General features: G+C 34.0%; 3 protein-coding genes across 3 annotated transcripts; 1 reads left to right on the top strand and 2 right to left on the bottom strand.

The window, feature by feature from the left end:
• Positions 1-4,327: 4,327 nt before the first annotated feature.
• On the bottom strand, positions 4,328-9,685 carry LOC133196224 (uncharacterized). The gene is made up of 10 exons (XM_061332137.1): positions 9,355-9,685; positions 8,593-8,872; positions 7,677-7,836; positions 7,409-7,583; positions 7,028-7,150; positions 6,777-6,888; positions 6,485-6,588; positions 6,089-6,308; positions 5,307-5,396; positions 4,328-5,144 (listed from the first exon to the last, which is right to left on the bottom strand). The coding sequence occupies exons 1-10, from the start codon at positions 9,595-9,597 to the stop codon at positions 4,432-4,434; spliced, it is 2,220 nt and encodes a 739-aa protein (XP_061188121.1). The 5' UTR covers positions 9,598-9,685; the 3' UTR covers positions 4,328-4,431.
• Positions 9,686-10,369: 684 nt separating this feature from the next.
• On the bottom strand, positions 10,370-16,283 carry LOC133196223 (uncharacterized). Its single transcript, XM_061332136.1, has 7 exons — positions 15,986-16,283; positions 14,701-14,983; positions 13,678-14,247; positions 13,386-13,480; positions 12,424-12,649; positions 12,032-12,211; positions 10,370-11,263 (listed from the first exon to the last, which is right to left on the bottom strand). The coding sequence occupies exons 1-7, from the start codon at positions 16,220-16,222 to the stop codon at positions 10,395-10,397; spliced, it is 2,460 nt and encodes an 819-aa protein (XP_061188120.1). The 5' UTR covers positions 16,223-16,283; the 3' UTR covers positions 10,370-10,394.
• A 1,419-nt stretch (positions 16,284-17,702) lies between these two features.
• Positions 17,703-21,745, top strand: LOC133196222 (small ribosomal subunit protein uS2m-like). The gene is made up of 3 exons (XM_061332135.1): positions 17,703-17,781; positions 18,104-18,292; positions 20,310-21,745. The coding sequence occupies exons 1-3, from the start codon at positions 17,703-17,705 to the stop codon at positions 20,954-20,956; spliced, it is 915 nt and encodes a 304-aa protein (XP_061188119.1). The 3' UTR covers positions 20,957-21,745.
• The last annotated feature ends 6,085 nt before the right edge of the window (positions 21,746-27,830 follow it).

The following is a 27,830-nucleotide window of genomic DNA, read 5'->3' as shown; positions in this document are numbered from 1 at the left end:
GGTCGAACAGGGGATGCTAACGGGGGAAGGGGGGGGGAGCTCCAATTTTCAATGACTATATTATGTCTATCTTTGGCAAAAAGTGTGTGTGGGGGGGGGGGGGGGCTCATACCCCCGGTTCCAACGCCTATGCTGTGCTTGGTTAATGTAAACAAATCCTCTTGATCGAAGAAGTTAAACATTTCCATATAGTCCATTCTAACAGAATAAGAGAAATGCTTTAATCAGTATATGTATCATTAAAAAAAATGCAGATGACCGAAGACAGAGACTCTCGCATGGTACACTAGCTGTACTATGGACAGTCTTTTTGCAAACCTCAACATTGACCATTGGGATTGCTGAAATTCTAAAAGTGCAGAAGCTGCTTGCTATACGTAATTAACTCTACGCGCGGCAGTAAATTTGTTGATTTGAAATTTTGTAATAAAAAATGAACTTTTACATGATTTTTGGGTGAAATTTTATACAGTTTTTTGATGAACAATATACAGTATTTTAACCTAGATTCCAGTATTTTCAAGGCTATTGGGTCTAAGAATTATCACATGTATTATACATATATACTATAAATAAGTGTGACGTCATAAAGGATGAAAATAACATCGTTATCATCCGTACACCGTAAGGCGATTCCACACATAAGATCCCATATTTTGTTTATTTGAGCATATATCTAATTTGTAATTTGCTTTGTTTATTTATGAAAAATGTACTAAAGAGTAGTGAAAATTTTAGAACGCAGTGCTGATTTTTTTTTCACTGTAGAGAACTTGTCCACGATTTTACCGGACAACCTTCGTATTTTAGCAAAACATTCATTGACCGGAATTTCGAGAAACATGCGTTAGTCGAACCCTCGAACCAAACGGTTGCCTAACAGCCTCGGGCAAACAGTTTGGTACTTGGGTTCGACAAAAAGCATGTTGCCCTCGAACCGAGTCAATAAGTATACAACTCCGCGTGCTTATTAAGCTCACATGATTTTTCGCACAAAATTAAAGTCACATTGTTACAATGTGATATTTGTGTTACGAGACAACAAAATATATTTTAAAAGTGTGTTTTTAAGTTATTTGATTTTTTATTTCATTTTTATTATTAATTTGAAAAAAAACAATTCACAAATAATATTTGGTAGGACTTCGATATACTCTTGGCTGTAAATATAACAATTCCCAATCGTTTTTATGGTTTCTTGCCACTTGCAGCCGTTTATCCGACCTATGAAAGAAGAAGCTTTTAGCAGAATCGTAGCTCTTCATTTATCTCCTTCATATGACTTGTAAAGAATAGCTGTGTTTCACTTAATTTGGGATATCATGTTTCATTTTACAATCGTTTTCCTCAACCCCCGAACTGATTTGCCTTTCCTGCAATGCTAAATTCTTGAAGATTCTCTTGTTACCATGGGTGATTCTTTTTTCCTTACACAGACACAGTACCTGTTACTTGTATTCTTGTATTTTCTGTACATTTACATGACTCCGTACAGCGTAAGATGATAACACAGTATTTCTAATCTGTTCGACTGCTTTCCATGTTAAAAATTGCCTATCTGAAATCCAGATTCAAGAAAGATCCGTCCTACTGCAAAATTACAAAGCTTCAAACCGTAAATAAAAAAGAACGTTTCTTTCGATATTAACAATTTACCATATAAGAAATAATTACCCTAACTTTTGGCATGGTTTCAATCTCCAGTTATGTTCCTTTTCGGTACAATCGCGATGAGTACGATAAATGAACAAAGTATTTAGAAGAATACTAACCTTCAAGAAGTCAATTCAAAAAATTCAACAAAATACCCGGTACTATAAAAAAAAATGGAATAATTCTATTTGTAAATACCTATGGTAGTTTCATCATAATTGTAACATCTGACCATTTATTGATAAACTCCCTTTTTCAACATCAATTTAAAAACTTGAGATATTTTTAAAGGGGATGTACCCTTGATATGAGATATCAAATGCATCTCGGGGTTATGTTTTTATGCTTTTGTTCGATAATATGAATTAGAATATGACGTTAATTTCTGCGAAAAACCATGTGAGCTTAAAAAGTACGCGGAGCTGTACATGTATATTACAAACATCTACAAATCATAACAACATAGTAATACCATTTGGAACTGTTTAATATTTCATGACTTTAAAGTAAGACTAGATAGAGGTTTATCTGCTGCATAATCTTTATGTTTTAAACGATAATTTTGCTATCGAGTTTCCGCCACTAATGTAACCAAATGCTCTGCTTGTTTATAAAAAAATTATTATTATTTCATATTTTCACTATTTTAACAATGTTTCCACATAGATGACTTACAAAGCTTTAATTTATCATTTATTCATTTTACACCAAATGCGACAACCGCACTGTACATTTATTGCATCAATAGTCGCAAGTTATTTACAATAGAGATTTAATTACTGTCTCATGAGAAAAATTAAACAACTGATTCAGGTACGAAACGCATAATTATCTTAAATTCCATATACTGATTATTATTGAAGTTCTCTATTCACACAATTTTGTGACACTGTAACCAGAATCTATGAAAACTAGAAAATTTAAATTCATTATCATGAAATTTTATCGAGTATCACCTACCTAATGAATAGTCTTTGTTGGTAGAATGTCCTTGGTTATAAATTCTTGAAAACCCAGATTTATGAAAATTTTATATTTTGACAAGTTTAACTTAAACAATTATTGAATGTCATTTTCATCTGGTCTTTTCAAAAGATATAGTTTGAAAATAAATTTTAAAAAAATGGGAATTCTTTTTCCTTCGTCTCTGAAAATTTTAAATGTCAAGGACTTCATACTCACTGAAAACTACATCTGCAACTTTGTAGGAATCTAGATAACCGAAATTCGAATGTTTTTTTTCTTGGTTGTGATTTTACAGGAAATCAAAACAAAACAAAACAACAATGTTCACAAGATCAGGGAATCAAAATATTTGCGTTTCAACCACGGAAAATCACATGTAAAAATGTGCTTTAATGGCAACCATGTTTTGACGAGTATTGTAGTGAGACTAGTAAATTGTTACAATCCCTGCATACTGAAAAAATATTGAGACAAAATCGTAAATCACAGAGCTGAACGGCTGAAATGAAATGTTGACATGTTTTCTCAAAATCTTAACAGTGCAAGTGGTTTTGTTAGTGCTAATAGATCTTCTGGGAAAACTTTCTAATGCCTTTAAGAAAAAGCAATTTTCTCATTCACTCAAAGGAAATATTAAGTCGATGTTGTAAATGCATGAAATCATGAAAAGATTTACATAAAATATTAAACGAAGTCGATGGATGTTGTATCAACATTGACAAATGGTGTTAAATCATTTCCAACGCCTTTTCTCTAATATGAGAGAAGATTTACAAATCGAGACCATTTTATGCTGACATATTACCCATGTGGATAAAGAATCAATAAAGCCGAAGGATTAATATAGAAATTATATCGTTTTTCTTTAATATTTTACGTTATATTGAAATATTTTTTTTAAAGAAAATAAAATGACACATACATATTATAATGTGTATTTTGTTTTCATCGCTTAAAAAAGTAACTTGTCAGACAATTTTCCCCCGGTAGCTGAAACAAACTTTTCTGCACAATCCTAGCAATAACTAGATGGATATTCACGAAATGTCATCCAAGTCGCATTCTAAATGAAATTTACAGATCCCGGCGTCTGAACAGGCAGAAAAACCCCACTTCATTAATCCAATTATATCGATGACCCCTCGAGCCATCAAATCAATTATTACCTTGTATCACAACATATACTGTTTCAGGGAATTCATTTCTGATTTCTGTCTGTCTTCGTGGACACATTAGTTTGATTTGGACATTTGGCCTGTAGGAAATCTCAAGAGTGTAAAATCTCGTGTTTATAGCCAATCAGATCGGATTGGAGTAGTCTCGGCGGAGCAGCTTGTTTGATGTCGGATAATATTGTTTTCAAGGGCAGATTGATAATGCAAGATTACGGTTAATAAGGACTCGATTAGAAGCACCTAATACATATTCTGAATAAAAGGACTCATTGATCTTAGTTCACATAGGCTTTTTACTCCCATGTCTAACTTACTGCAAAATTCTGACAATTCTGTCAAATGATCCCCATCTCGATAGCACCACTATCATGTATTTCTCTTCTAACAAAAGTTCCCTTTTCATTGGTCAATTCTGATGATAGAAATTTCTTTCTTTTTTCATTAATTCTTATTTCTCGAAAGAGAATCCCCTATTCTAAAAATATAAATACCTTTAATGATAACACCACGATCATATATTAAGAACTTTTTATTAAAAATCATACAGGAATATAAAAATCAAAAAGATGATATTGTGCAAATGACAAATTACTTGCGACTGACTTTATTCTTTGTAATGTACAATTGGACGCATGATCTACCCAACAACAGGTGGTTTAGCGGTGTCATATATAATAAGTCCTTTAGGAACACACTGTAGAACAGGCTGGTTCCACACCTTATGTTCTGGGCACGTCTTCTCAAAAGCATCACCAAAATCATCGCAGTGGATGTACTTGGTTGGTTCGTTGGCAATGGCATAAAAATATAGCCCAGGAACAGTATTACAAGGGTTGGCAGCATTAGTGTGATAAGACTCTGTGGTTGGAGTTGGATTAAGAATGACTACATCTCGATAGAGGCAGGTAAGATATTTTTGCGACCAGTAGTGATGTTCAGGGCAAAGTTTGACGGACGCGACGTATGGTAAGTTGTAGCATTCGATATAAGCTTGGTCGTTGCCTGGATATGGGAAGAACATATGTTGGTTGATGATGTTTTCGGGGGTGCATGGATTCTGGACAGTGCCTGGGCTGGGACTCGGACTGATTGTGACAGGGATTGGTGTGGTGGGTTTTTCTGTGGTAACAACCGCTTGAGTAACAACAGGGGTGGTGGTTGTTGTGGCAATATAAAGCTGTCCTGGGACACAGGTCTGGTAAGATGCAATGTACACGTCACCAAGAGGACATAATACAATGAATGTGTGGCCTTTGTCGTCACAGAAAATAAAACGATCGTTTCTTGTCGGATATGGGAATATTTGTATATGTCCAACGAGTGGCGAACATGGGCTGAAGAAATTAGCACCTACAAGATACAACTGATTATTGACGCTTAAATTCCCATAATGTATAATTGCACATATAATATTATTGTAATGGAAAAAAATAAATAAATCGCATAGCAAAGGGATTGGATTTTAAATTCTAATTCACGTGCACAGGGTGAATAGAGAATTGGATAACGTACCAGGTCCTTGGATTAAAAACGGACTCTTGAAGAGGGTTGTGGTGGAACAATTCTTGACAATGTCATTTTCAACACAAAGAGCTTGACTGTCTGTAAATAAAAGGACATTTGTCACTCTTTTTAGACGAATTAGATATACACGAACCTAGCTATGTAAAGAAAATGCTCATGGACCACTGTACTCATTTAGATTACACAGCCCTCTTTCTCTCCCCTCAAATACACTGATGTAACGATACCTTTTCCAAACTAAGCTGATGACATTATATATTAAAGACTGCATAGATGCCTTGCTTTCACATATCATAATCTTGTTACTCTTGGGAAAATACAAATACACACATATTTATTTATGTTAACTTAAACTTGACCCCAGAATCATAATTAGAAAAAAAAACCCATTGGAATTTGAATTGAATTTAAAGTTGTTCTGTAGAAGAGCATTTAGACTAAATTCCTACGTACATATATTTCTTTTCAAAACACTAAATCCTGGTTGGGGCCTTATTCTAATGCTGAAGTAATAATTTAAAAAAAAAATTAACAGTTGACACTTTATTACATGCCCAACACGAAAGTACTTAGTCTTGCGTATTTAGACTTGAACAAGCTTTAATATAAATTATGGTCGATGTGAAGTAAAAGGAAACACAATAATGAACATGTACATATGTCGGAAATGGTATCATAGATGATATAATTTCATAATTTCAAGTTTTTCTATTTTTAATCATGAAAATTTCTAAATATTGAAACTATTACTCATTCACTTCTTCACTTACCTGGCCTAATGTTGACCCCTTGTGTGACTTCAACATTGAAGTTACTTTTACATGATGCTGGAAGGTTGCTTACAAAAGCCAAGGAAATAGTGTTATTTCCCTTGATGTAGAATGTCATTGGTCTGGTAAAGGTAGTTATGCGCTGAAATTCATTTAGAACTGAACTGGCTTTGGCACTGGTTGATCCGTAAATCGTCACTGATCCTTCTCTAACACTTACCTAACATAAAATGCAAAGGTAATAAGCCATTACGATTTGGGATATTATAATTACATGTGTATAGTTTCAACTTTCCTGAATAAGTTTAATTCTTTCTCTGTAATATGTTAGTATTAAAAAGATTATAAACACATTTAATTCATCATGTTCATTGCATTCTTTAAAAATGTACGCACTTTGACTGAAGACCCGTCCTGGAGGTTGGGGAGAACTTCGACATTGAGGGGAGAACCACACGGGAAGGTGTATGCAATTGGACTGGGCGTCAGCACAACGGGGGCTATAAAGTGTTCAAATGGTATCTTAACATTAAAAAATCATTTAAATTTCAAAACGTCAACATTAACAATTTGTTCAATACTGATTTTTTTTTTAATGAAAAGGATATTTGTTTAAAAAAACGTTTTTTACAGATAAAATCAAGGTAAAATTGCCACCATATATGAGAAATTTATATATGTGATATACCTGTACATGAAACTTGTTCAATTTCTGCTGTCAGAGAGTCTAAATCATTGAAATTGTTGAGGAGTTCTACGTGGGTACAGGTCGGCTGACTTGCAATACCATTAAGTTCTGTCTGTAGGTGGAAGGTATGATAAATTTTTGCACTTATTCAGATGTACTACATTTGTAGCATCATTAACCAAACAAAATTTAAAGAGTAAAAAATTGGGTTAAAGTGAGCGAGAAGATGTTTCACTCTATTTTGTACAAACCGAATCCACTTGTGGTGTAACTCCAATAGTGAAAATAGTAATGCCGTTCTTTTTGGCATTTTCTGCAGCCGTCAATGTTTTAATTTTGTTCTCTGATCGTCCATCTGTGATCAATACAATAACCTATAGAAACAACATAAAATATAAAGGTTAAATCTTTATATATAGTTAAAATATAGTTAAATCGCATTATATGATGGTAACAAATATAATTATATGGACTTGTTTATGATATATATATTTCATTGTACTTTCAATTAGTAATTTCCAAGAAAGAAAAAAATAAATCACCGGTAAATTGAAGTTAAAGACTTGATGTACATGTCGAAACCTGAAGGATTTGTATTCAATGTTGATATAGGGAGTTATGGGAAGTCATACCTTTACTGACCCCAAACGTCCACCATCTGCCACCGGGAAAATGTTGTCCACTGCATACTGGATTGCTGCGTCTGTCTTGGTACCGCCGCCATTGAAACGAACTCCCGACACTGCCTTATCTACGGCGGCGTTCGAATCGTACGTATTCAGTTTGAACTCTTCTGTAACCGAAGTGCTGAGATAATGATAAAAAACAATAAGTCATTAAGAATGAAATGGAAGATATTCCTGAACGGCATATAGCTTTTATCAAATTTCAAGTAATTACCTGTATTTAATGAGGGAAACCCTAGTTTCGTTGAAACCAATGTTGAACTTATTGATAACATTTCTTACAAACATTGTAGTGTTTGTAAAGTCAAGTGATGATAAAGATGAGGAGGCATCGACAATAAAAGCTAAGTCCAGATTATCCTTCTGTGAGCAACCTGCAAGTCGACCAAATCATTTAGCATGGGGCAAAAGAAAGGTAACCGAGATTGAAACAGCACTATATCCGATATCGTAATTTTAAAAAAACGTGTTCTCTATACACCTTTCATTGTTATTCCCTTATAAATATTTCGATTTACGAATACTTAAGACAATAACTCCAATAAACCAGATGTTGAGGAGAGTGATCCAAAATATTGATATTTGACAGGTACTACAACTTACAACGATCCAACATTTAAAGTATTGCACCGCTTTCTTTCTTAATTTCTGGCGTTTACAAAATACTGTAAACGAACTTGTATTAGCGAACGAGAAAAATTCGCGAGTTTCGCGATCTTCTTTTACTCGCGAGTATTATCGTCGCTAACCAATTATACACCTTTGTATCTATGTAGAATGTTGGCTCAGTCGCGAAAATTAGTAGTCGCGGCTGGATTCTTAACTGAAGAATCGCGAATAAAAGATGTCGCGAATAAAAGTTGGTTTACAGTATTCGAAGAACATGCGCGCGAGGTATCCTTTCGTTATAAATTCACTACACGAGCAATTATTGCATAAAAAAATTAGTGGCTGTGATTAAGGGCAAAATATCATTTGTTGGATTTTGGCTTCGGGCAACATGTTTGTGTTATTAGGTCCATGTTGCCCTCATACTCCTTCAATTACTGTCTAATGTTCACTTTTAAGTATAACATAGTGTCTTATTTTCAACTTCTTTAAAAACAGTGCATATAATACTAGTATCTCACCCGTCTTCAAATCTTGGGCTCCTTTGTAGAACACATTGACTTCTTTTGTGGGTCTGGTTGTATTCTTCCAGAAGACGGACTGGTACTCTATACCAACAGGAATTCCTCCGGTTCCAGCCTGAATCGTTGCATACATGGCAGCTGCCAATCCTGAGAACAGTGGTTTTCTTAGATCCGCCCATGAAACATTGGACCAGTCGATGCCTAGTTTTTTCAGCATTTGCTTTTCATTGTTGAGTGTACTTGATATTTGTGTGAGTCTGAACTGAGCCTCGTCAACCTCAAGTAAAAAATACAAAAACCATGCTACAGTATCATTTACTCTTTTGTGTAAAATTTTGTTTCTCATGAAATTCGCAGCTTTTTATGAACAGTTTATTAAAAAAGATTAAAATAGTTCTATATCTTATCAATTCGCTGTTTTTATTGTATTATTTCTATTTTGTAATCAAAATATGAACAGTAAATTATTAATTTAAGCAAAGTATCCTCTCCGTCATATTAATTTCTATCTCCGATCTCTCGGATGATGGAAGTTTGAAATACGGATCTTTGTGCAGAGTTTAAAATTTTGATAACGGTATCGAGTCGTTGTCAACTTTGTCATTGGTTCAATCTCCAGATTCAAATCTGTTTAACTGAACATATATTGGTTTAAAATCTAAATAGATTTTACAAAGTTATTGTTTTAAAGCTTAATGTTTCAAATGAATTTACAGTTCTTTAAGCTACTTTGTGAGAGATAATATAACACAACATTACCTGCCAGATTCCTCCATTGTATCCTATTCTATAAGTATTTGGATTGAGTCCGTCTTGTGTCTCCACATAGGCGAGTCTTCTCAAATACATTCGATCATTTGGGAAAATGCAAGAATTTTTTATTAAATTAACTACTGCCTCAACAACATCTGAACCTTTTGCGCCAGGAGTACGCGTTTTGTCGGTGAATTGTCCAAAAATACCTAAAACTGACACACTCAATAATATAACTAGAGTCCTCATTTTGTTTAGTTTTTATTTCATGCACAGCGTAGTGGAATAAGTTTTCACCATGGGAAACTGAGCCAAAGCTGTTAGATACGAACAACTCAGCATTAAATACTCTTGAAGGAGGGTATTAATACGTTATCAATTGTCAAACAAAGATCTATTACAAAAATTGATAATTTCATTTTCACTAGGCACAGCCCAAAAGTAAATAACAACACCTTGGTGTGCGCCAGAGAAATCCACTGCAACCACCTTAGTTTATGGTATTCTCATTCGGCAGTTCACTATCGTATCTATATAAATGTGTATTTATCTAATCTTGTTTAAATAAATATTGTTTCAAAAATGACTCCAAAAAGTCTTTGATAATCCTTGTTCAGCTTACGTTAAACTTAAATGACATAATAAATTCAAAACTTAATGTTTGCAGTCCATCTACTTAGAAAACACTCACTTAGTTGTAACATATAACCAATTAAGACTGTGCATTAGTAATTTTGTAGTAAATAGTATCATGATAAATGAATACAGGAATTATCACAAGGATATTGCGTGGGTGTCAATGCTTCGAATCATAGATGTGTGGCCCGTCATTTTCTTTCAGAAAAAGAACTCTTCGAGAAAAAAAAAAAAAAAAAAAAAAACAGAAACAAGAAAAAAACAAACAAAAATAATTTCGATGTCAACTTTTGTAGATCATTTATTTAATTTAATAGCTTACATCTCAAAACATGTATACTGTATATATTAATGAAAGTCTTCATGAAAGTGTTCACGTTTTGCTGCAAAAATCCCCTCAATGGAATCTTTTATTTTCCAAAAGCTGAGCTAATAATCATTATACAGGACTGTGCCATTTCATGAAATATTTCACCAGATGGGCATGTTCTCATAAAGCCATTCCAAAACCCGTCACAGTGAATGAATTTGGACTTGTCAGTAGGATGAACAAAATATCTATCTCCTCGTGTATTTTTGCATGGATTTGGAATAGTTTTATCAAAAGTTTGAGTTTCTTCGTTAAAAACGAATTCATTCACACAATTCAATATATCAGGATTGAAAATTTTGTCTGATGGACATCGTACTGTTTTCTTAGAATTTATTCCCAAACATTGATAATATTCGTGTTCATCACATGCGGGGAAATACAAAATGCTATTCATGAAAGCATGTACTGTGCATGGGTTTTGGTGACAGTTTTGATTTGTTGTTGCTCGATGAGTTGTTGTTGATGCAGTATTCGTTGATATAACCTTTTGTAATGTTGTGGTAGTGGGAATGCGTTGTGTTGTTCCAACAGGTGTACTCGTAAAAGTCGTCTTTGGGGCGGGAATAGTGGTTGTCGCGGAGGCTGCGGGTGCTGTTCTCGAACCCACGATCACCGGGGGACCAGTGGTAAAAACTATTATGATGATAGGTTTCCTGGGCGTTGTGGAGTTTGTAGCTGGTACCAATGACGTAGACGGCACAATAGGAGTTGTTGCTGATTGGCTGATTGTAGTTGTCGTAGGGCAATGTGCCTCGCAGAGATTTGTGGCAGCGCAAAATATCTCCTTATGTGGACACTGAACTGTAAGAAGCTGGCCTTTAATATCACACATCAGGAATTTGGTTGGGTCATTGGGGTGTTGGGCGACTTTTATGTTCCCGACACAAATATTCGGGGTCGTCTGATCTACAAATGACACGATAACAAGAAAAATAGGAGTCTGAAACCTTGCTAGAATCACTTAGTGAAAAAAGTCAAAACGCAAATTTTGGTTTGTTATGCCCAGTCCAGAATAACTAAAGTTGTTTTAAGTGTTAGATTCAAGTGATTATGTCCGTTCCAATAGTACATGTTCTATAGTCGAAAGTTCGCAAAACGTTGATTATAAATTCTAAGAGAGTAGATCTATTCATATGCAATGTATGGAAATAATAAGTCGCTACATCATTTTAAATTCTCAAACACATACTTTTCCCTGACAGATATCCTGTTATACTGATATCCTGTTATACAAGTGACCTCTTGCATGATATAAGATTTGTCCCAAAATGAACAATTGTTTGTCAGAAATCCTCAATATGATATTGATATGCAATATCTCATTGAAAACCATCTTGGAAAAAATGATGTAACTATGAATTACACGTACATGTTTGTATCCAAGACTCTCAGTGGAAGACAAAGTGGTCACCTAATAATTTTGAGGTTTTTTTAAATTATGGTACACGAGATCATTTTTGAACTTGATCGTTTTTATGCTTAAAAGACTGTTTTTTTTCTGGGGGTTTTTATGTGCAAAATCATAGATTTTTAAAATACCTCTAAATATGGTCTCTTTTTTATGAGACAAGGTGGCAAAACGGTGCAGATGCTGGCAAGATGGAGAAAAATAATCACATAAAAAATAAGAATACAGGTTTGGTACTTTGATTCTTTATCTTTTTTCATACTTACATGTACTTGCTGTGGTTACAACAGGTGTGGAAGGTACTGCTGCTGTTGCAGGTACTGATATTGTGGAGGTTGCTGGGGTTGCAGAGGTAGCTGGGGTTGCGGATGTCGCTGGTGTTGAGTTCATTGTTACATTAGAACAATCTGTTTTGATCCCTCGCTCTACGCAAAAAGTTCCAGGCGCTACAATAAAGGTTGAAATTAGTTAGAATTATGCATAATCAAAATTTACTTCATGTATTTTGTCAAATTTAAATCAATGATATACATATATTAAATGAACTGTTGAGAATTTGTGCAGTATGCCATCTTTATATTCAACAGCAGGGCAGAATTTATCTAATATTTGTAAATTGCAATATCTACTGTTCAAATTGTTTTAAGGTGGTACCTACATACTGAGCTCGGTGGTCCCACATGAACATCAACTGTATAGTTATCCATACAATTCAATCCTAGAACACTTTTCAGACTGATGTAGTAACTGGGGTTGTTGTCATGGAGATACAAGGTCAGAGGACTGAGGTTATCTACTGTGGAGGCTAGGTCATTCTTAGCCGTGTTCGGTAGTCCAAACATGTACGAAGTATAAACTGTCCTTGATCCAGAGCCAACTGAAATCTGTATATAAAACAAAGAAGTGTGGGTACCTATCAAATTTATCGAAGTTTTCAGAAAAGAAAATAATACGTAATACCTATGATTAAAAACATTAAATATTTTACAATTGAACATGTATTACTTTTTTTTAATTTACTGAAAATGCTGATAAAAATAATAGGTACTCCCAACTCCTGTGATATACAAGATCCATTCTTTCAGTTTAAAAATCTTATATTAGCAACACGAGGTAGGTCAGTATTCATACACTACACATCATCGTTACATTTATTAACATGAAGTGTTTACTATGTTAACCATGCGCTGTTTTTTTTTTTCAATACATGTAACATTACCCCTTACATGCGGCTCTTCATTGAAATTATAACAACATGCAATTTAACTTTAAGTCATACTTCAAAAATTTTGGTGCAGTGTTGTTTTTGAAGTACGAATTAGACTGTATTACTAGGTGACACAATCATTCAAAAGTTAACATGTACTTCAGAGTCTTGAAAACAAGTTGTAAGAAAACAAACCAAATGTTATGTAACATTGTAGAGACACTGTGCAAAATGTTAAAGGGTAAGCATATTCCTTGGTACTTGAACCAGGCTTATCTGATAAAAAGTCATGGACATGTTTGTATCATTCTTTACTAAGAGTCTTGAACGACTGTATTTTGGATTGGCCTTGTAAAGTTATTACGTGCAAGTTTCCTACATTTTTGAATTGCGTATTAATCTTGAGCTCTTACCTTAATCGTGGTACCGTAAGGATTGTCAGGTATGGAAAGTAAGGCATCCACATTGCATGGATGGGTAAATCTTCCATTTGACAATTTGACTGGCGCTAAATGCATACCAAACTTATGAAGATTTGGTCTTTATAATAGCTGGATAATGAACAAATAACTTAATCATGGAGAGTAATTTGGTTAAGAATTAAAACAGTTTAAGAAAAGTTTTCTTGTTGATCTATAAATGTTTACTTTCTACAAGTAGTACGGTTTTCGAAATTTTCTAAATATATATTTGTCAAATAATTACCTCGACATATAACTTCATCCATTTCAGCAGCAAAGTCTTGCAAATCCAAGAAATTGTCTATGTGAGTATAATGAACACAGTTAGGTTGGCTGCTGATGTTAACCAGATCATTTGAATTAAGGGCTGAACCAATTGCGATGGTGAATAGCGTTACATCACTTCCGGTTAGGATAGAGGACTCGATTTCGGTTTCCGTCTTGTTGTCTGGCGGACTTTTGGTAATGAGGATCGCTACTTGTGCAGCACCAGCTCTGGCACCATTTTTGGCCACGAATACTTCTTCTCTCGTTAGTTTTAAGGCTTTATTTGTAGCAACCAATCCCCCGCTCAAAGGCATGGAATCAATGTTAGAAACCACGTCTATTTTGTTTGAGTAGGCATTCAAATGAAATAAAATGTTTGCCTGACTTCCATATGTAACCATAGCAAGTTGAACCTTCGAACTAGAAACAACTAAACCGTTTACGATCCTGTTGATGAAGTCTTTTGTCTGTCTCAGCTCTGCGGATTTAACATTAGTAGACGTCTCAACAATGAAGGTAAGATCTACTTGTGTAGGGACGCTGCAACCTGCGGAAAAAAATATATCTCAGAAAATTATATTGTACATGTAATATCAACAATCAAACTAGCAATTTGAGAGTACTGAAAATGCAATACCGAGTTCCCTACTGGGTGCATAGTATATATATATATATATATATATATATATATATATATATATATATATATATATATATATATATATATATATATATATATATATATATATCCCCTTAAAAATTAAGGCAGGAAAAAATATCATTATGGATATCTACAGAAGGTCGTGAGTTAAGGTAACCCACATACATGTACCAAAAATTAGTTCAACATCTGCAAGCATCTCAAAAAAAAAAAAAATGTTCAACTAACTGACCGACTGACCGAGTACAAAACTGTAGTCACCCCCGGTATTCGCCGGAAGTTAATCAGACTGTGTAATCTTTGAAAATACGCATTAGAAATAAAAATAGTTATAATTACCTTCAGGCATTGCCTGCATTGCTGTTAGAAAAGCTTGTTCGTTTCCATTTGTTCGAAAGTACTTCTTCCAAAATTTTGCTTGGTCTGGTTTTGAAAGGGGCATAGTTTCGTTGGTTTTTGCTCTGAGATAAATTGCAGCAGCAAGTCCGGAATATAAGGGTTTATTCAATTCTTTCCATGTTATTCCTTTCCATACCACAAACAGGGTTCTGAACACCTCTTTGTAAATGTTTTGCAAATTGGGCGTTCCCGACTGGGTATAGTTAAACATTTCCTCATCCACCTATATATAAATCAGAGCTATATTGACACCTCGTTATGTACAAAAATACTCAAAGACATATATTTCTACTAAGAAATATATAAAATAGTTAGTACACGAAGGCTTTATTATTGCTAAAACACATACTAGTATTTATAACGAAGTTTTCCTGTCAAGCCACACTTATTTTTGCACTCTCCCCAAATCTATACTTCTATATCTACGCGTATATTGAAATTTAAAATCATGAGAAAAATTTATTTCCCCTAAAAACACATAAAATTTAGCCTTACTTTTATTTTGAAACAAATCAGTTTGAGTCTAAACACAACAAGTTATAAGTAGCTATAGTAAAATACTACTTTCTCCCGATTTTGAATATCCTATGACCTTAAAGTGATGTGGTCCGAAACTACTGATAGAACCAAATAGCTCACACAAATGCATTTCTTTTTTCATGTAAGCCAAATTTATTTCGATTCCTGATGGTTACGGAATTTAGAACCTCAGATCTCAATGAATCATTGGAAAAGGAGAAATCAAATGAATTAAATAGAATTTTCTAGCTTTAAAAAGCATCAAAACCATATATATACGCTTGAACGGAATATTGTTCACAGAAATAAATTTCAGTTGTGAAAGAAAATTAAAAATGTTACAAGAGACACGAATAAAAACATGTTTTTCCAACATGTTTCACATATTCGTCGGTAGGTTTGCAAGTGTGATAATTCGAGTTCGTACGATAATAAATATTCATGAAAACTGTGTTTACGTATTTTGTTTGTGCGATGCGTAATTTTTCGGTATTAGTGTCAAAATTTAAATCAAAATTCTTTTGGAAAACATTTCTAACATACATGTACTTTAAATCTCATAATCCAGAGTACATGTAAAATAAATTACCGACCGCTTTTATTTTCCAGCATGGTATTTTGCTCTCAAAATTTAAATTCAATTTCTTAAAAAAAAAATGACTGTCAATCATTCAGTGTGATGCGAAAGGTTTTTCGTATGGTTTACCTTCCAGATACCACCGTGGTCCCCCGGCAGAATAGCAAGGCCATCATTAGTCTCAAAAGAGGCAATTCGTCGAAGAAATAAGTGGTCATTAATTAAACATGCATCACGGAGTAGTTTGACTGTTGTTTCAACAACCAAAGGTCCATAACTATCTGCGACTCTGGTTAAATCAGTCTGAGCTTTTGCAGAAAGTGTCCAGAGGATACACACTGCACATAACCGTAATGCGTTATTCATTGTCTCTTTTCTCAGATTTGCTTTTACCAAACCTTAGGCACTCCAATCACTTTGATAACTTAACAGACATTGTGTAGGTGCGATTTGACCTCGACTTGACCTTGCAAGACTAGGTGCAACCTGTCTTTATTTCATTTATAAAAAGACATAAAATCCAATTAACCAGTTTTAAATAATATTCAATTCACAATTATCAGTTTGCATGTTAACTCGAAATTAAAGATAAAATCTCTTAAATGATTAGACACACGTCCAATATTATTCCATGCGGACATGTATTTGAGGCGTCTCATATAGTATTCTAGAAACACTATACATTGTTCGATATGTGTCTCGTTATCTGTAACATGTATGACGTGGCGGTAATTTACATGAAGTGGCTTCAAGAAAAAAAGATTTTTGAATAAAATTTACAGTGCATCCTAATTTCTCAGTTACTTTATTTCAAATAAAATTATATTTTTCGAAAAATTAAAACAAAAACCATTGTCAGTTTATCAGATACTAGATTACGAAGAGCGACTGGGAGTGTAGGAGTGAAGTTGTGGTAGAAGGTTGTTGTCCTAAATGGAGGGAAGGGGGATGAAAAGTCTGTGTCATATTTATCTCTATTCCACGTGTTTGGTATAATGTTCCTTATTAGCAGTCGTCTCCCATTTTCATCATTTTATCTCTATGCCGGATATTCTGGGTTTGCTCTTTGACAGCTGTTTGATCAATACAGAGTGTCATTGTGCCCTGGGGACTATTACAAAAGTCTTCCAGAAAAGAAAGAGTATATTTTGTCACTAAATAGGCACGTAGCATCGGGCAGCCCCCCCCCCCGCCCACTTTTTTTCCAAACATAACTTTCTACTATTGAAAATGTTCATTGAAGACCAGTTGGCCCCTCACTATTTGATGAATAAGGGGAATGTAGTAATGTATGGATAAAATTTAGTACTGAAAGAAGTTGGAACCTAACCACCCTCACCCCCATGGCCGTAGGAACCGGGGGCACGGGGGGGGGGCGCCCCCCCCCCAATAATTTTGCCGATATATAGACTACTATAGAAAATATAGCTGTACTACTAGCTTGTGTCCCCTCAATAAAACGTGTGATGACCTTTTTTTTGCTTGTCAAGGAATATTTGGTAGTTGATAGTGCCCCCCAACTGAAAATGTATGGCTGTGCCCCCTCCCCCCCCAAACTAAACTTGCTCCCTACGGGTCTACCCCCACCCCAAACGCAAAGGGATTTTCGAGTTTGGAAATTTTCCTTTTTTTTTTTTTGGCTTGTCAAGTCTTTCAGAAAAGTTAAAATCCCCCCTCCCCACTTTCAAAAACGATGCTACGTGCCTGATAAATGAATAATGAAATAGATAAGAACAAATTGGGTGTTTTCTACATATGCATTTATTTTTACACATTGCAGCATGGGGAAAAAATTGACATGTTAATCGAAAGTTTTTACGTCCGAATTAATTAAAGGTTGAGGAGCATGGCTTCCGGTTGCACTAAGAAGGTCGATACCATTCTAGTAATGTTTAATAGAATTAAAAAGGCCAAGTCTCTGGCAGGTAAGTCACAAACAATATTACAAGAAACAATATATAACTCTATCATAACTAAATTAATTAATTCACTGTTTTTTTTACTTAGCCAGAATTTTCTCTATTGCAATATCGTTAAAAAAATAATAAACCCGAAGAAAAGTGAAGAAATTTGACTTTTATTTATTTCTTTTGGTTTAATTGGATTTATTCGATAAAAAAATGGACTTTGTAAAAACAAGGTAGACAGAGATGAGTAAACAGTAATAATGAATTATCTCGAAACCTGTCCTGTGCCTATCGCACTGAAAGAAAGATAACTCTGTTACGGCATGCTAATTATTTTTAGGAGCCTACATCCCTCATCTGTGTCCCCAGAGAAAGTACAAGACAGATACAAAGGCTAAGGTAGTTCTCCCCCGACCACTCCGAATTGAGAGGATATATGAGGAAAAAGTATTTAAAAACCAAACAGAGAAGCCTTTGGCAAAAGAAGTGGAGCTGGTTGATTACAAACCAATGGAAAATGAGTATAAACGTGGGTATATTTTCAAGCTTTATGGGTATCATAAAGTTCTGGGATCTTTAATATTTCAGAAATGAAATATTGTGTATGTAAGTATTTCAGATTCCTGCTTTGCGGTTTATAAAGCGTAAACTGTCTCAACCCACTTTATACTGTATAAATTGGGTAGCTATTAAATTTATTCCTTAATTAGAAGACATTTGTTTTTGATTGAACATATTATATTCAAAAAAACAAAGTTTACAAATCACAAAAATAATTCTTAAAATTGATATACATACAATATTGTGTTCTCTTCACAAACAAGTCAGATGTTTTTCACACTAGGGTCCTTAAAATATATCATTCCTCTTGATTTTGATATATTTCTAAGTTTTCTGTTATTTTGGTCAAATCTAAATGTATCAAAAATTCTTTTTAGGCTTAAGAAAAAATATGAATATTTTAAATTAAAAAACTGAAATAAAGATTTGCATGTTCAGTGATGTATTGTGAAAATGGCTTGCAACAAAACACAAGATTTTGATGGTGTAAAATGAATTGCTAAATAATTTGTTATCAAGTTCTAAATTTTACAATATTGAATATTCTGTTTATTATTGATATTTACAATATCTGACCAGGATCACATATATGGCTTTTCTATGTGGCAAGTCTAAATCCAGAAAAAAAGTCTAGGGGCATTGGGCTTCATTGATTGATTGTATGTTGTTTTATGTACCATTTGAGAATTTTTCACTCCTATAGAGATATCACCATATACCAGTTAAAGCTTCAAATTAAGAACTTTTCTGGGCACTCAGGGCCACTGTGGGTTCTTTAGCATGCCAATGCCTACCTTGACAGGACCTTGGTTTTTAAGGTCTCATATTCAAAAGACTCTCACTTCTAATTCCGGGGGCGTGATGAAGGAACAGTCACTACATATGTATACATCTTAGATTTGATGTGGTGTGGTGAATGAGAATCAAACTTGGGCTTCCCAATTATGAAGTGAGTGTCCTACCACTAGGCTACTGTGACCAGTGAATTGGGTTGGGCTTGAAGTATTTTGAACCCCTGTGCAAATACTGTCCGTGTACAAAAATTGACATATTCAAAATTAAGCGCAATCACTTGGTATTGAGTGATTGGCGTAATCATGAATTAGCATTACACATGTCCTCGCTATGTATTGTATTTATTTATGATTTATTAATGGGATTCATGAATTAGCACATTGCTGTCTGCACCAAAGCAGCTGAAATATGAAGCCTGCTTTTTCAAGTACACATACAGTATATAAAGTCTAATGAGTAATGACTCATAATATGAAGAAACTGTTATCATTTGCAAAGCAATGCACTACAAATACATTTATTATTGTTAAGACTTTAGTGTGAAGACTCTTACATTTCCTGATGTTTACTTGTAAGACTTTCATGAGCCAGCCACCTAGTAACTTGTAGTGAAGCCATTAATCTTTTATATTATCAACACTACATGTGGTGAGTGAGAGTAACCACCCCCCCACCCCCCCCAAAAAAAAACCAATGATGACAAAAATGCAGTTATTAGAAAGAAAAAAGGGCTTTTGACAAAGTTTTGTTTTTAATTAACTATGTTATATTATACACCTGGCTATGAGGACAATAGCAAGTTTATCGTTCCCCAAGACAGCAACTATTTCCCGAGGCGCAGCTGAGGGAAATAGTTGCTGTTGAGGGGGACGATAAACTTGCTATTGTCCGAATAGTCAGTAAATAGGTGTTTTATTATACTGAAGCAGTTTTTACTTGTGTTACGTCACAATCTTGATAAAACCAGAAGAGTTCCGAGATGAAAAGCGAGGAAAACAGAATGCTGTCGGTGAATAGTTTAATGACTATTTCACCATGGGCAAATAGCACAAAAACTATTCGACAGTAGGAGCTGTTTGGAAAAAATAGCATGTTTATTCATCAAATTTTTATATAGAAAAAATTCACAGAGGTATAATAATATTTAACTGTTACTGTACATTAAATTGCAGTTAATGACTATTTTGCAGGTCTCCTAGGGGATACATTTGAAGATAATGCTTTGCAGCATCCAGATTTTTTTCAAGTCAAAGAAATGGTAGACATGCAAACACTTTACAGAAACAGGGTGCATTATGGTCATCACTTCGGATGTAGACATCCATATATGGTGTCCTTTCTCTATGGACTCCGGCACAATACAGATATATTTGATCTGGACAGAACTTTACCACGTTTACACTTGGCCTTAAATTTTATAGCTCATGTGGTGTACAGAGGAGGCATTGTATTATTTGTTTCCAGAAATGCTCAGCACATGCCTCTTGTGGAAAAAACAGCTCGCAATGCTGGTGAATATTCCCACTGCCGCTTCTGGAAATCAGGTCTTCTGACCAATATTGACAGACTTTTCAGTAATCTAACCAGGCACCCTGATGTTGTTATCTTTCTTCATACACAGAATAGTATTGGAAGTGATCATATAGCTGTCACAGAATGTGCCAAAATGCTTATACCCACTGTAGGTGTTGTGGACTCTAATTGTAACCCTACCTTTATTACATATCCCATTCCTGGGAATGATGATTCCCCAGACGCTGTGAAACTCTACTGTAAACTGTTTGAACAGACTATTTTACGTGCAAAAGAACACAGAAAAAGGGACGTTCAAAAATAGTGCTAAGTAAAAGAACTGTATAATGTAAGGCCAAAAAAAATAATAGTCTTGATTCCTGCTACCAGCCCGAAAAAAATAGGGTAGGTAGGTAGTTTTTTGAAGGAAAATTATTTTATTTTATATTTTTATTTTATTTTTTTCCGACCACATTTTTTGGGTATGAACTAATACAAGATAAAATAAAACATGTCGCAGGTCATTATTGTCTTTTAAAATTAAATTTCATGTCTTTTTATGCAAAACTCAAGTGGTATTTTATGAAAGTTCACATTTAAAACAAGAATTTCATGAAATGCTTGTTTTGTGTTTACACGAAAACCAATTACAGTGATAGAAAGATGAAATTCTGGAAATTCCCGATTTTTTTTCTTCCTAAACTTAAAAAAAACCCTTTAGGGTCGGGTGCAAAAAAATAGGGTAGGTCAGGTAGCAGGAAACAAGACTATTATTTTTTTTGGCCTAAGGTACATTTTTGTGTATAAATCTGTAAACTTGTCATATGTAAGTATTTGAAGTACCTGTGAACAAATCTGTAAAGTTATTATGTGTAAGTATTTAAAGTATCCATTCTATTAAGCTTTTGGAAAATAAATGAGAGTAAACTCCCTTAGAAAAGCTAAAAATACAAAATGAACGTTTTTTCTTTAAACATTCTATTCAACGGCTGTAATAATGGAATTCCTGTAAAAAAAAAAAAAAAAAACCATGTTGTTTATTGTGGTATAAATGTGTCAATTGTTATAGTAGTAAAACAATTTTTGTATTGAGATCTGATGCTAAAAGATGGACATGTTCTGCATTCAGAAGTCTATACTACTGGACTTGTAACACTTAGTGTGTTATATTTATCTCATCTGATGTAAAATACCCATGGGGAATTTCCTAATCCATTCATGAAATGCATATTGTGTGTCCATCTTTAAAATACTTAATTCTCTTCATGCATTTCTGCACATAAGATGGCATCTGTTCATCTGTTCACCTATTAACTTTTTCACATCACACAACCCAATTCTATGCTATTCTAAAGAAAGTTGCAGGCCCATTGCAAAAATTTGAAAAAGGGGGGGGGGCTCCAAAAAAATTGACAAAAAACCCCGAAAACTCTCAGAACTCTCTCCCCCTTTTTAGGTGGTGGTGGGGTGTTAGGACTTCTCTCTAACTTTTCGGTACATTTTCTTTCCAAATACTATAATTTGCCAGTGTTTGACCTTACAGCAATAAAAAAAAAATGGGGGAAGGGGGGGGGGGGAGTAACCAGCTTTTAAATAAAAATTTTTATATGCAGGACCTCCGGGCCTGAGTTTCAGGTTTATGCTTTTGGAAGGGGTCCATTCCTTAGTAAGTAAAGTATCTACCTGGACCTTACATGGACATGGTTTCAGATCATCAGATGCAGGATCTGATCTACGTACGCATTTTTCAGATTTTTGAACTTGTAAAAGTTCTCAAAGCAGATTCATTTGAACATAATTCTGTCTCACCTGGTTCAGACGATGAATTTTGCATCTAAGGATATACATCAATTTACAAGTCATGCTCCCAATGCTGCATCTGCCAAATTTTCTGGATGAGTGAATGAATTATTAAAAGTTTTTGGAGCAAGTGCATACCCAACTAACTAAAGGTCCTGTTCTGACCAAACTTCCATTGATGATACATATAGGGATGCTCTCTGCCATATTGCCTAGATGCTGCATCTGACCTAGCAATTTTCCAGGTTAGATAGAGAATAGCTCAAAGTTTATTGAGCTGATCCATTCCCAAGATATTGAAGACTTGCCTTAACCAGACTGGCATGGATGAGGTTTCTATGGATACACACTATCAGACCAGACCTGCTTCAGATGTTGCATCTGACTCATATTTGTTTTAAGTGACCATGTTTAAGTTTTTTAACCATGAGTCCATTTTTTAAATTCGTTTGTACGATTTAGAAAGTCGTTTACACGATTTTGAAAATTATGTGTGTAATTTTAAAAATTGTCTGTACAATTTCAAGTCGATCGTAACTATAAACACGAATGCCGTCAATCGCTTCTTTTCAAGGTAAATGAATAATTTACGTTCCTGATTCTACAGACAAGACAGAAGGATGCATGGCGGCAAAATATAAAATCACATCAGGGGAACTGAATTTTATTATTGAAAGCGTTAAAAACTTCCCCACGAATTGAAATTGATTAAATAAAAAAAATGGCATCTACAGTTGAAAAAGAAGGGGAAATAAAATGCACCCAAAAGATACATATAATATAAGACCTATATTGGATATTATTTAATAAAAACAACATGCTATGGCAACATGAAAGTTTTCCGTCCTTTCTCAGTCACCAGAGAAGTTTTGCTTCTACGTGTATTACTACATGTACGTGTATAACTACTTGTATTACTACTTGTATAGCTACTTGTATTACTACGTGTATTACAGCAGTGCAGTTCTGTAACTGGCGTAAATTGATGAAAATAAAATGAATACTTTGTAGTGTTTAAGAGATTAGATGCAAACTTGGGTCCAACGTTTTCGGAAATTCGAAGTAGAAATTTTAATTCCGTTTTAATCATATCAACAATCTGGTATTACATGGTCGTAGGAACCACGGGGGGGGGGGGCGCAATAATTTTGCCGACATATAGATTACTATAGAAAACATAGCTACTTTATGCTTGTGCCCCCTCAATAAAAACGTCTGATGACCTTTTTATGACGTCGAGCTCTTGGAGCTCGAACGTCATCTAGCAAGCGCCCAGTTGAAATCGTGACCGGATATGTACGCGACCGAATGTGTCAGTCGATGCATCCGCAATAGAAAGTAGCAATAGCTATAAACCAATTTCTTTGAAAACGCTCAAAATGAATAATAGCTTGAAAATAAAACTGCATCAATTATATCTGCAATTAATTCTATTGCAAAACAACAATATTATGTTTTATTCTCACACAAGAAAAACGTGATGGTTGTTGCGGATGAATTTCTACAGAAAGGGTGCGTTGAATGACATGAATAACATTTCGGAACGATAACCGTGTAACATAGACAACACAACAGGAGGTAAAATAATTACAAAATTACATAAACACGCATACTACAAGACGGAAAAGATTGAATTTCTAAATCTTAGCTTTACTTATACAATCTTCTAACCAACTCTATCCTGAAAACCGATGATATTGACCAGTATTGCTGTATTTCTCCATTTCCTCAATTTCCCGGTATACCGTATACCACGCCCGATCGTAACTCGATCGTAATTGTAACAGAACAGAGTCTTGGTTGTAGTTTAGATGCAATCACTAATATTGACATTGGCAATTAGAAAAAAATATTATATAAATTCATGAAATCCTTCATAGTTCTTCAACTGACTGAAAAGACATGAACATATTCGACGGTGTCTGGTCAATTCGAACCCTGCTCCATTCGGACCATGACATAAGGCCCCAGACTGTAATTTTGATATTTTGTTTAAACTATTTTTTTATTACGTTTCCTGAGTCACTCACTTGACTTATTGCTATCTTCAAATTCAAAATGATCTTTTGAAATTGTTTTTCTTCTTCGACGTCATTGAAGCCTTTCAGGCTTTTGATTTTGTCAAGGAATTTTTGGTATTTGATAGTGCCCCCCCCCCCTCACAACTGAAAATGTATGGCTGTACCCCCCCCCCCCCAACTGAAATTGCTTCCTACGGGCCTGTAATACATTTAAGTCTTGTTAGAAGGACCCCTACTTACCCTTTGAATATTACAGGAAAATAAAGGAGGACAAAAAAGTTGGGGGAAAAAACGATTTTTTAAAAATTTACTTCCTGTAACGACCAGAAGTATCAGTGTATTTCTATTTCGTCTTAACTGTGAAATATAGGTAAGAAAATATGAAAAACTTCTAAGGTGAAGTGGGAATTTGATTATTCCTTTGTAAAAGCAATAACTGTAAATTAATTAGATGTTTGTTTTACCGATAAGTTAATTACACAGTTAAAAAAGAAATATGATGGATGTAAAATGAAAAAAAATAGTAATATGTAAATATTATCATTGGCCTTTAGAGTCATTGTACAATTAAAAAATAAGAAAATTGCAAAAATTATTCATGAAAATGTGAATTATTTTATGGATGTAGTGTCTCAGAAAATACTAAGATCCGATTCTCAGCCAGGATGGATAACTCTTAAAGGAGATGGGTGAAGAAGGCGTGCAGAATGCCTTTAGCTTTAGATATGTAAAAATCTTATTAAATTCGTGAATTTAGCATTTAGAGTAAAGTTCTCATTATTGAAATTTATGAAATTATGATAAACAAAAGTTTTTTGAGGAAATTTTTTTCGGCAAAAATTATTTTTTTATTAAAAACTGCTGTGGTATTCGTGGGATTCAAACCCTAGCAATAAAAATCCTGAGTATCTTTTTCCTTTGATCGAGACTAACGCGCTAACCACTACGCTCCTGATGAAATCATGTTTGTGATATGACCCTTGACTAAATGGACTTCAAGTATTTCTCTGAAATATGCGAATGTTGTGTCATAAAAGTATTTTTAAGGTATAGTGGGTCCATGTTTTTGTTAACCAATAAATGTATAAATGTATATTTGTACGCAAACTTTGAGGATAAACTTTCAAAAATATGGAGCAAAGACCCACTCATATCGAAAAATTGTGTTATAGTATGAGAAAATGATCCTTTTTGCCCTCTTTAGTGTGTGTATGCTATTTCATAGACAATTCTATCTATGTGAGATTTTTGCAGATTGTGGAGATTTTACATAACGTATACTTCAATGTTAGATTAAATAACAAAGAAAATTTAGTTATAATCGAGATTTAATCTTTCATCTTCATGTTTGTAGCACTGTAGGCACTTCGCCTGCCTTGTTCGCCCATCTTTATTATTTTAAAAAAAGTCTCAAAAATGAAGCTTAAAATTGAGATCTTTTCGTGCAACAATTTTCATTTTATGCATCTTAATATGATTCAAGGTTCTTTGAAGTCTTAGAAACGGTCTTGTATTTGTACATTTATACCCCGTAAAAGAAAAAAAAATGAATTCATTGTTAGAGAAATCGAATTTCGTTTAGTCTAGCATTAGATACGACTGCTTATTAGCATGATATGAAATAACTTATTTCATATCATGTAAGATGTGATATGTGATGTCTAGCAATGATAGCCCAAGCTTTTCACACTATGTATCATATGACGATTGAAGTAAAAAGAACTAAAATACTTTATACGCATAAAAAAGATGCAATTTTCTCCAAATGCCTATATACCTTTATTTTCCTATCCTAAATTTTATTTGTTGACCAATTATCAATTAGAAAAATGCTTAGCTGGTGTTTTTATTCGCATTTCTTGAAAATATGTTTGAGATTTGATAATTTTCCCTGTATAATATAATTAACTATAATGATGAACTTTGAAGAAATTCCATGGGTAAATTCACGTTACTATGTGAAATCAGAGACATTTTTGTGAGCATTTTCAGTTACTTAAGAGCTGATTTTCAGAATCTGAGGATCGGACTATCTTAAACGTTTCATGTAAATCTTGAGTGTATTAAGTCAGTATTCTACATTTTTTTATGCTTAGAGTCTATTGACTTCACTTTTTTCATCTATTTTTATTTTCAGCTAGGTTTTGTATCATTTTTGCATAATTTGTACAAAATCACTCATTTTCACTGTAAGCAAATAATTTGAAATCTCTGAAATCTTTGACATTTTGTTATGCAATGCAAACAATACTTATACGCATAATTACATGTATATGTTTGCACAAATTCCAATTTCGCCTTCATAAACCTTAGAAAGTGGGAATAACAAATTTTACAGTAGAGGCGAAATGGGAACAAACAGTATCTACAACGCCAAAAAAATGTTATTGTTGCACATCTACAGTCATGCTGCATGATCGGAAAAAAAAATCGTTTAAACGACTTAAGAAGTCGTGAAAAGGAGTTTTTTTTCTGCTTAGAAAGGGGGCGTTCACAATCCCCCGCTCTGAGACAACATATTTCTCAATTTTCAAAGTTCCTGGAAATGTTATATTTATTCAGAATTATGTTGTCATCTTCAACACATTTGATTCATTTATTTTATTGAATTACTTCTTGATTGATAATTGTTGTTTTTTTTTAAGTTGACAGTTAAGCATATTTAGTGGAAAATGGGCATATTAGAGCCCTGAATAAATTATTTTTTAATATGAATGGGTCAAGTATCCATTCTACATTAAGGGTTAAATGACGGAAAAGTAAAATGTAAATATAAAATCTCATTTATATTTCTAAAAACAAAAAAGAAAAGCTCATTCTATATGAAAATAAAATATTTCTATTTCTGAGAAAATATGTCAACAAAATTGTTTATTTAAAGCACGAGATAGTTCGATTCATGCGCGAGGCTCTTTTTAATTTTTCTTTCTTTCCACATACCTTAAAATATCATAAGTGAAAAATAATTTTCTATCAATAATTTTTTTGATAAAATAAAGGAAGCAAATGTGTAAAAGATTATATGGACAATACAATTTTTTTTGAAAAATATAACTTTTCATAAAGTTTCGGAATTGAGAGATGTCTTTTCTCGGATCGGGGGATTGTCCTCGCCTTGTACGCCTTTTGAATTGGCACTTACATGTAGGCCTATACGCAGTCGTAATTATGCCTATTACTTCTCGATCTAATCTATTTTATTATAAAGTAGGTCTATCCGCGTTTTTTTCTGTTTATATTTAGTAAAAAGGCCATTCCTAGTTTTTTTTCTATGTTTAGCGTCCGCGTGCGCCTTGGTGTTTGACACCCCATATCAGAAAAAAACTTGGAATGGCCTTCTACTGTACATGCAGAATAAATCTACATTTGTGAATCCTT

This window comes from Saccostrea echinata, unplaced genomic scaffold, assembly GCF_033153115.1.
Source record: "Saccostrea echinata isolate AGI-Se365-2 ecotype Australia unplaced genomic scaffold, CSIRO_AGI_Sech_v1 ptg000030l, whole genome shotgun sequence".
Classification (NCBI taxonomy): Eukaryota; Metazoa; Mollusca; class Bivalvia; order Ostreida; family Ostreidae; genus Saccostrea; species Saccostrea echinata.
The sequence above is the reverse complement of the archived record's forward strand: the minus strand, read 5'-3'. Positions and strand labels throughout refer to the sequence as shown.

Coding starts and splice junctions, on each gene's coding strand:
- LOC133196224 (XM_061332137.1), bottom strand. CDS start 9,597: ATGAGGACTCTAGTTATATTATTGAGTGTGTCAGTTTTAGGTATTTTT. Junction 7,584..7,676: donor GTTTCCCTCATTAAATACAG/GTAATTACTTGA, acceptor TCATTATCTCAG/CACTTCGGTTACAGAAGAGT. Junction 6,589..6,776: donor TGAACAAGTTTCATGTACAG/GTATATCACATA, acceptor AACACTTTATAG/CCCCCGTTGTGCTGACGCCC.
- LOC133196223 (XM_061332136.1), bottom strand. CDS start 16,222: ATGAATAACGCATTACGGTTATGTGCAGTGTGTATCCTCTGGACACTT. Junction 12,650..13,385: donor CTTACGGTACCACGATTAAG/GTAAGAGCTCAA, acceptor TTTTATATACAG/ATTTCAGTTGGCTCTGGATC. Junction 12,212..12,423: donor GGGACCACCGAGCTCAGTAT/GTAGGTACCACC, acceptor CCTTTATTGTAG/CGCCTGGAACTTTTTGCGTA.
- LOC133196222 (XM_061332135.1), top strand. CDS start 17,703: ATGGCTTCCGGTTGCACTAAGAAGGTCGATACCATTCTAGTAATGTTT. Junction 17,782..18,103: donor AAAGGCCAAGTCTCTGGCAG/GTAAGTCACAAA, acceptor AATTATTTTTAG/GAGCCTACATCCCTCATCTG. Junction 18,293..20,309: donor AATGGAAAATGAGTATAAAC/GTGGGTATATTT, acceptor ACTATTTTGCAG/GTCTCCTAGGGGATACATTT.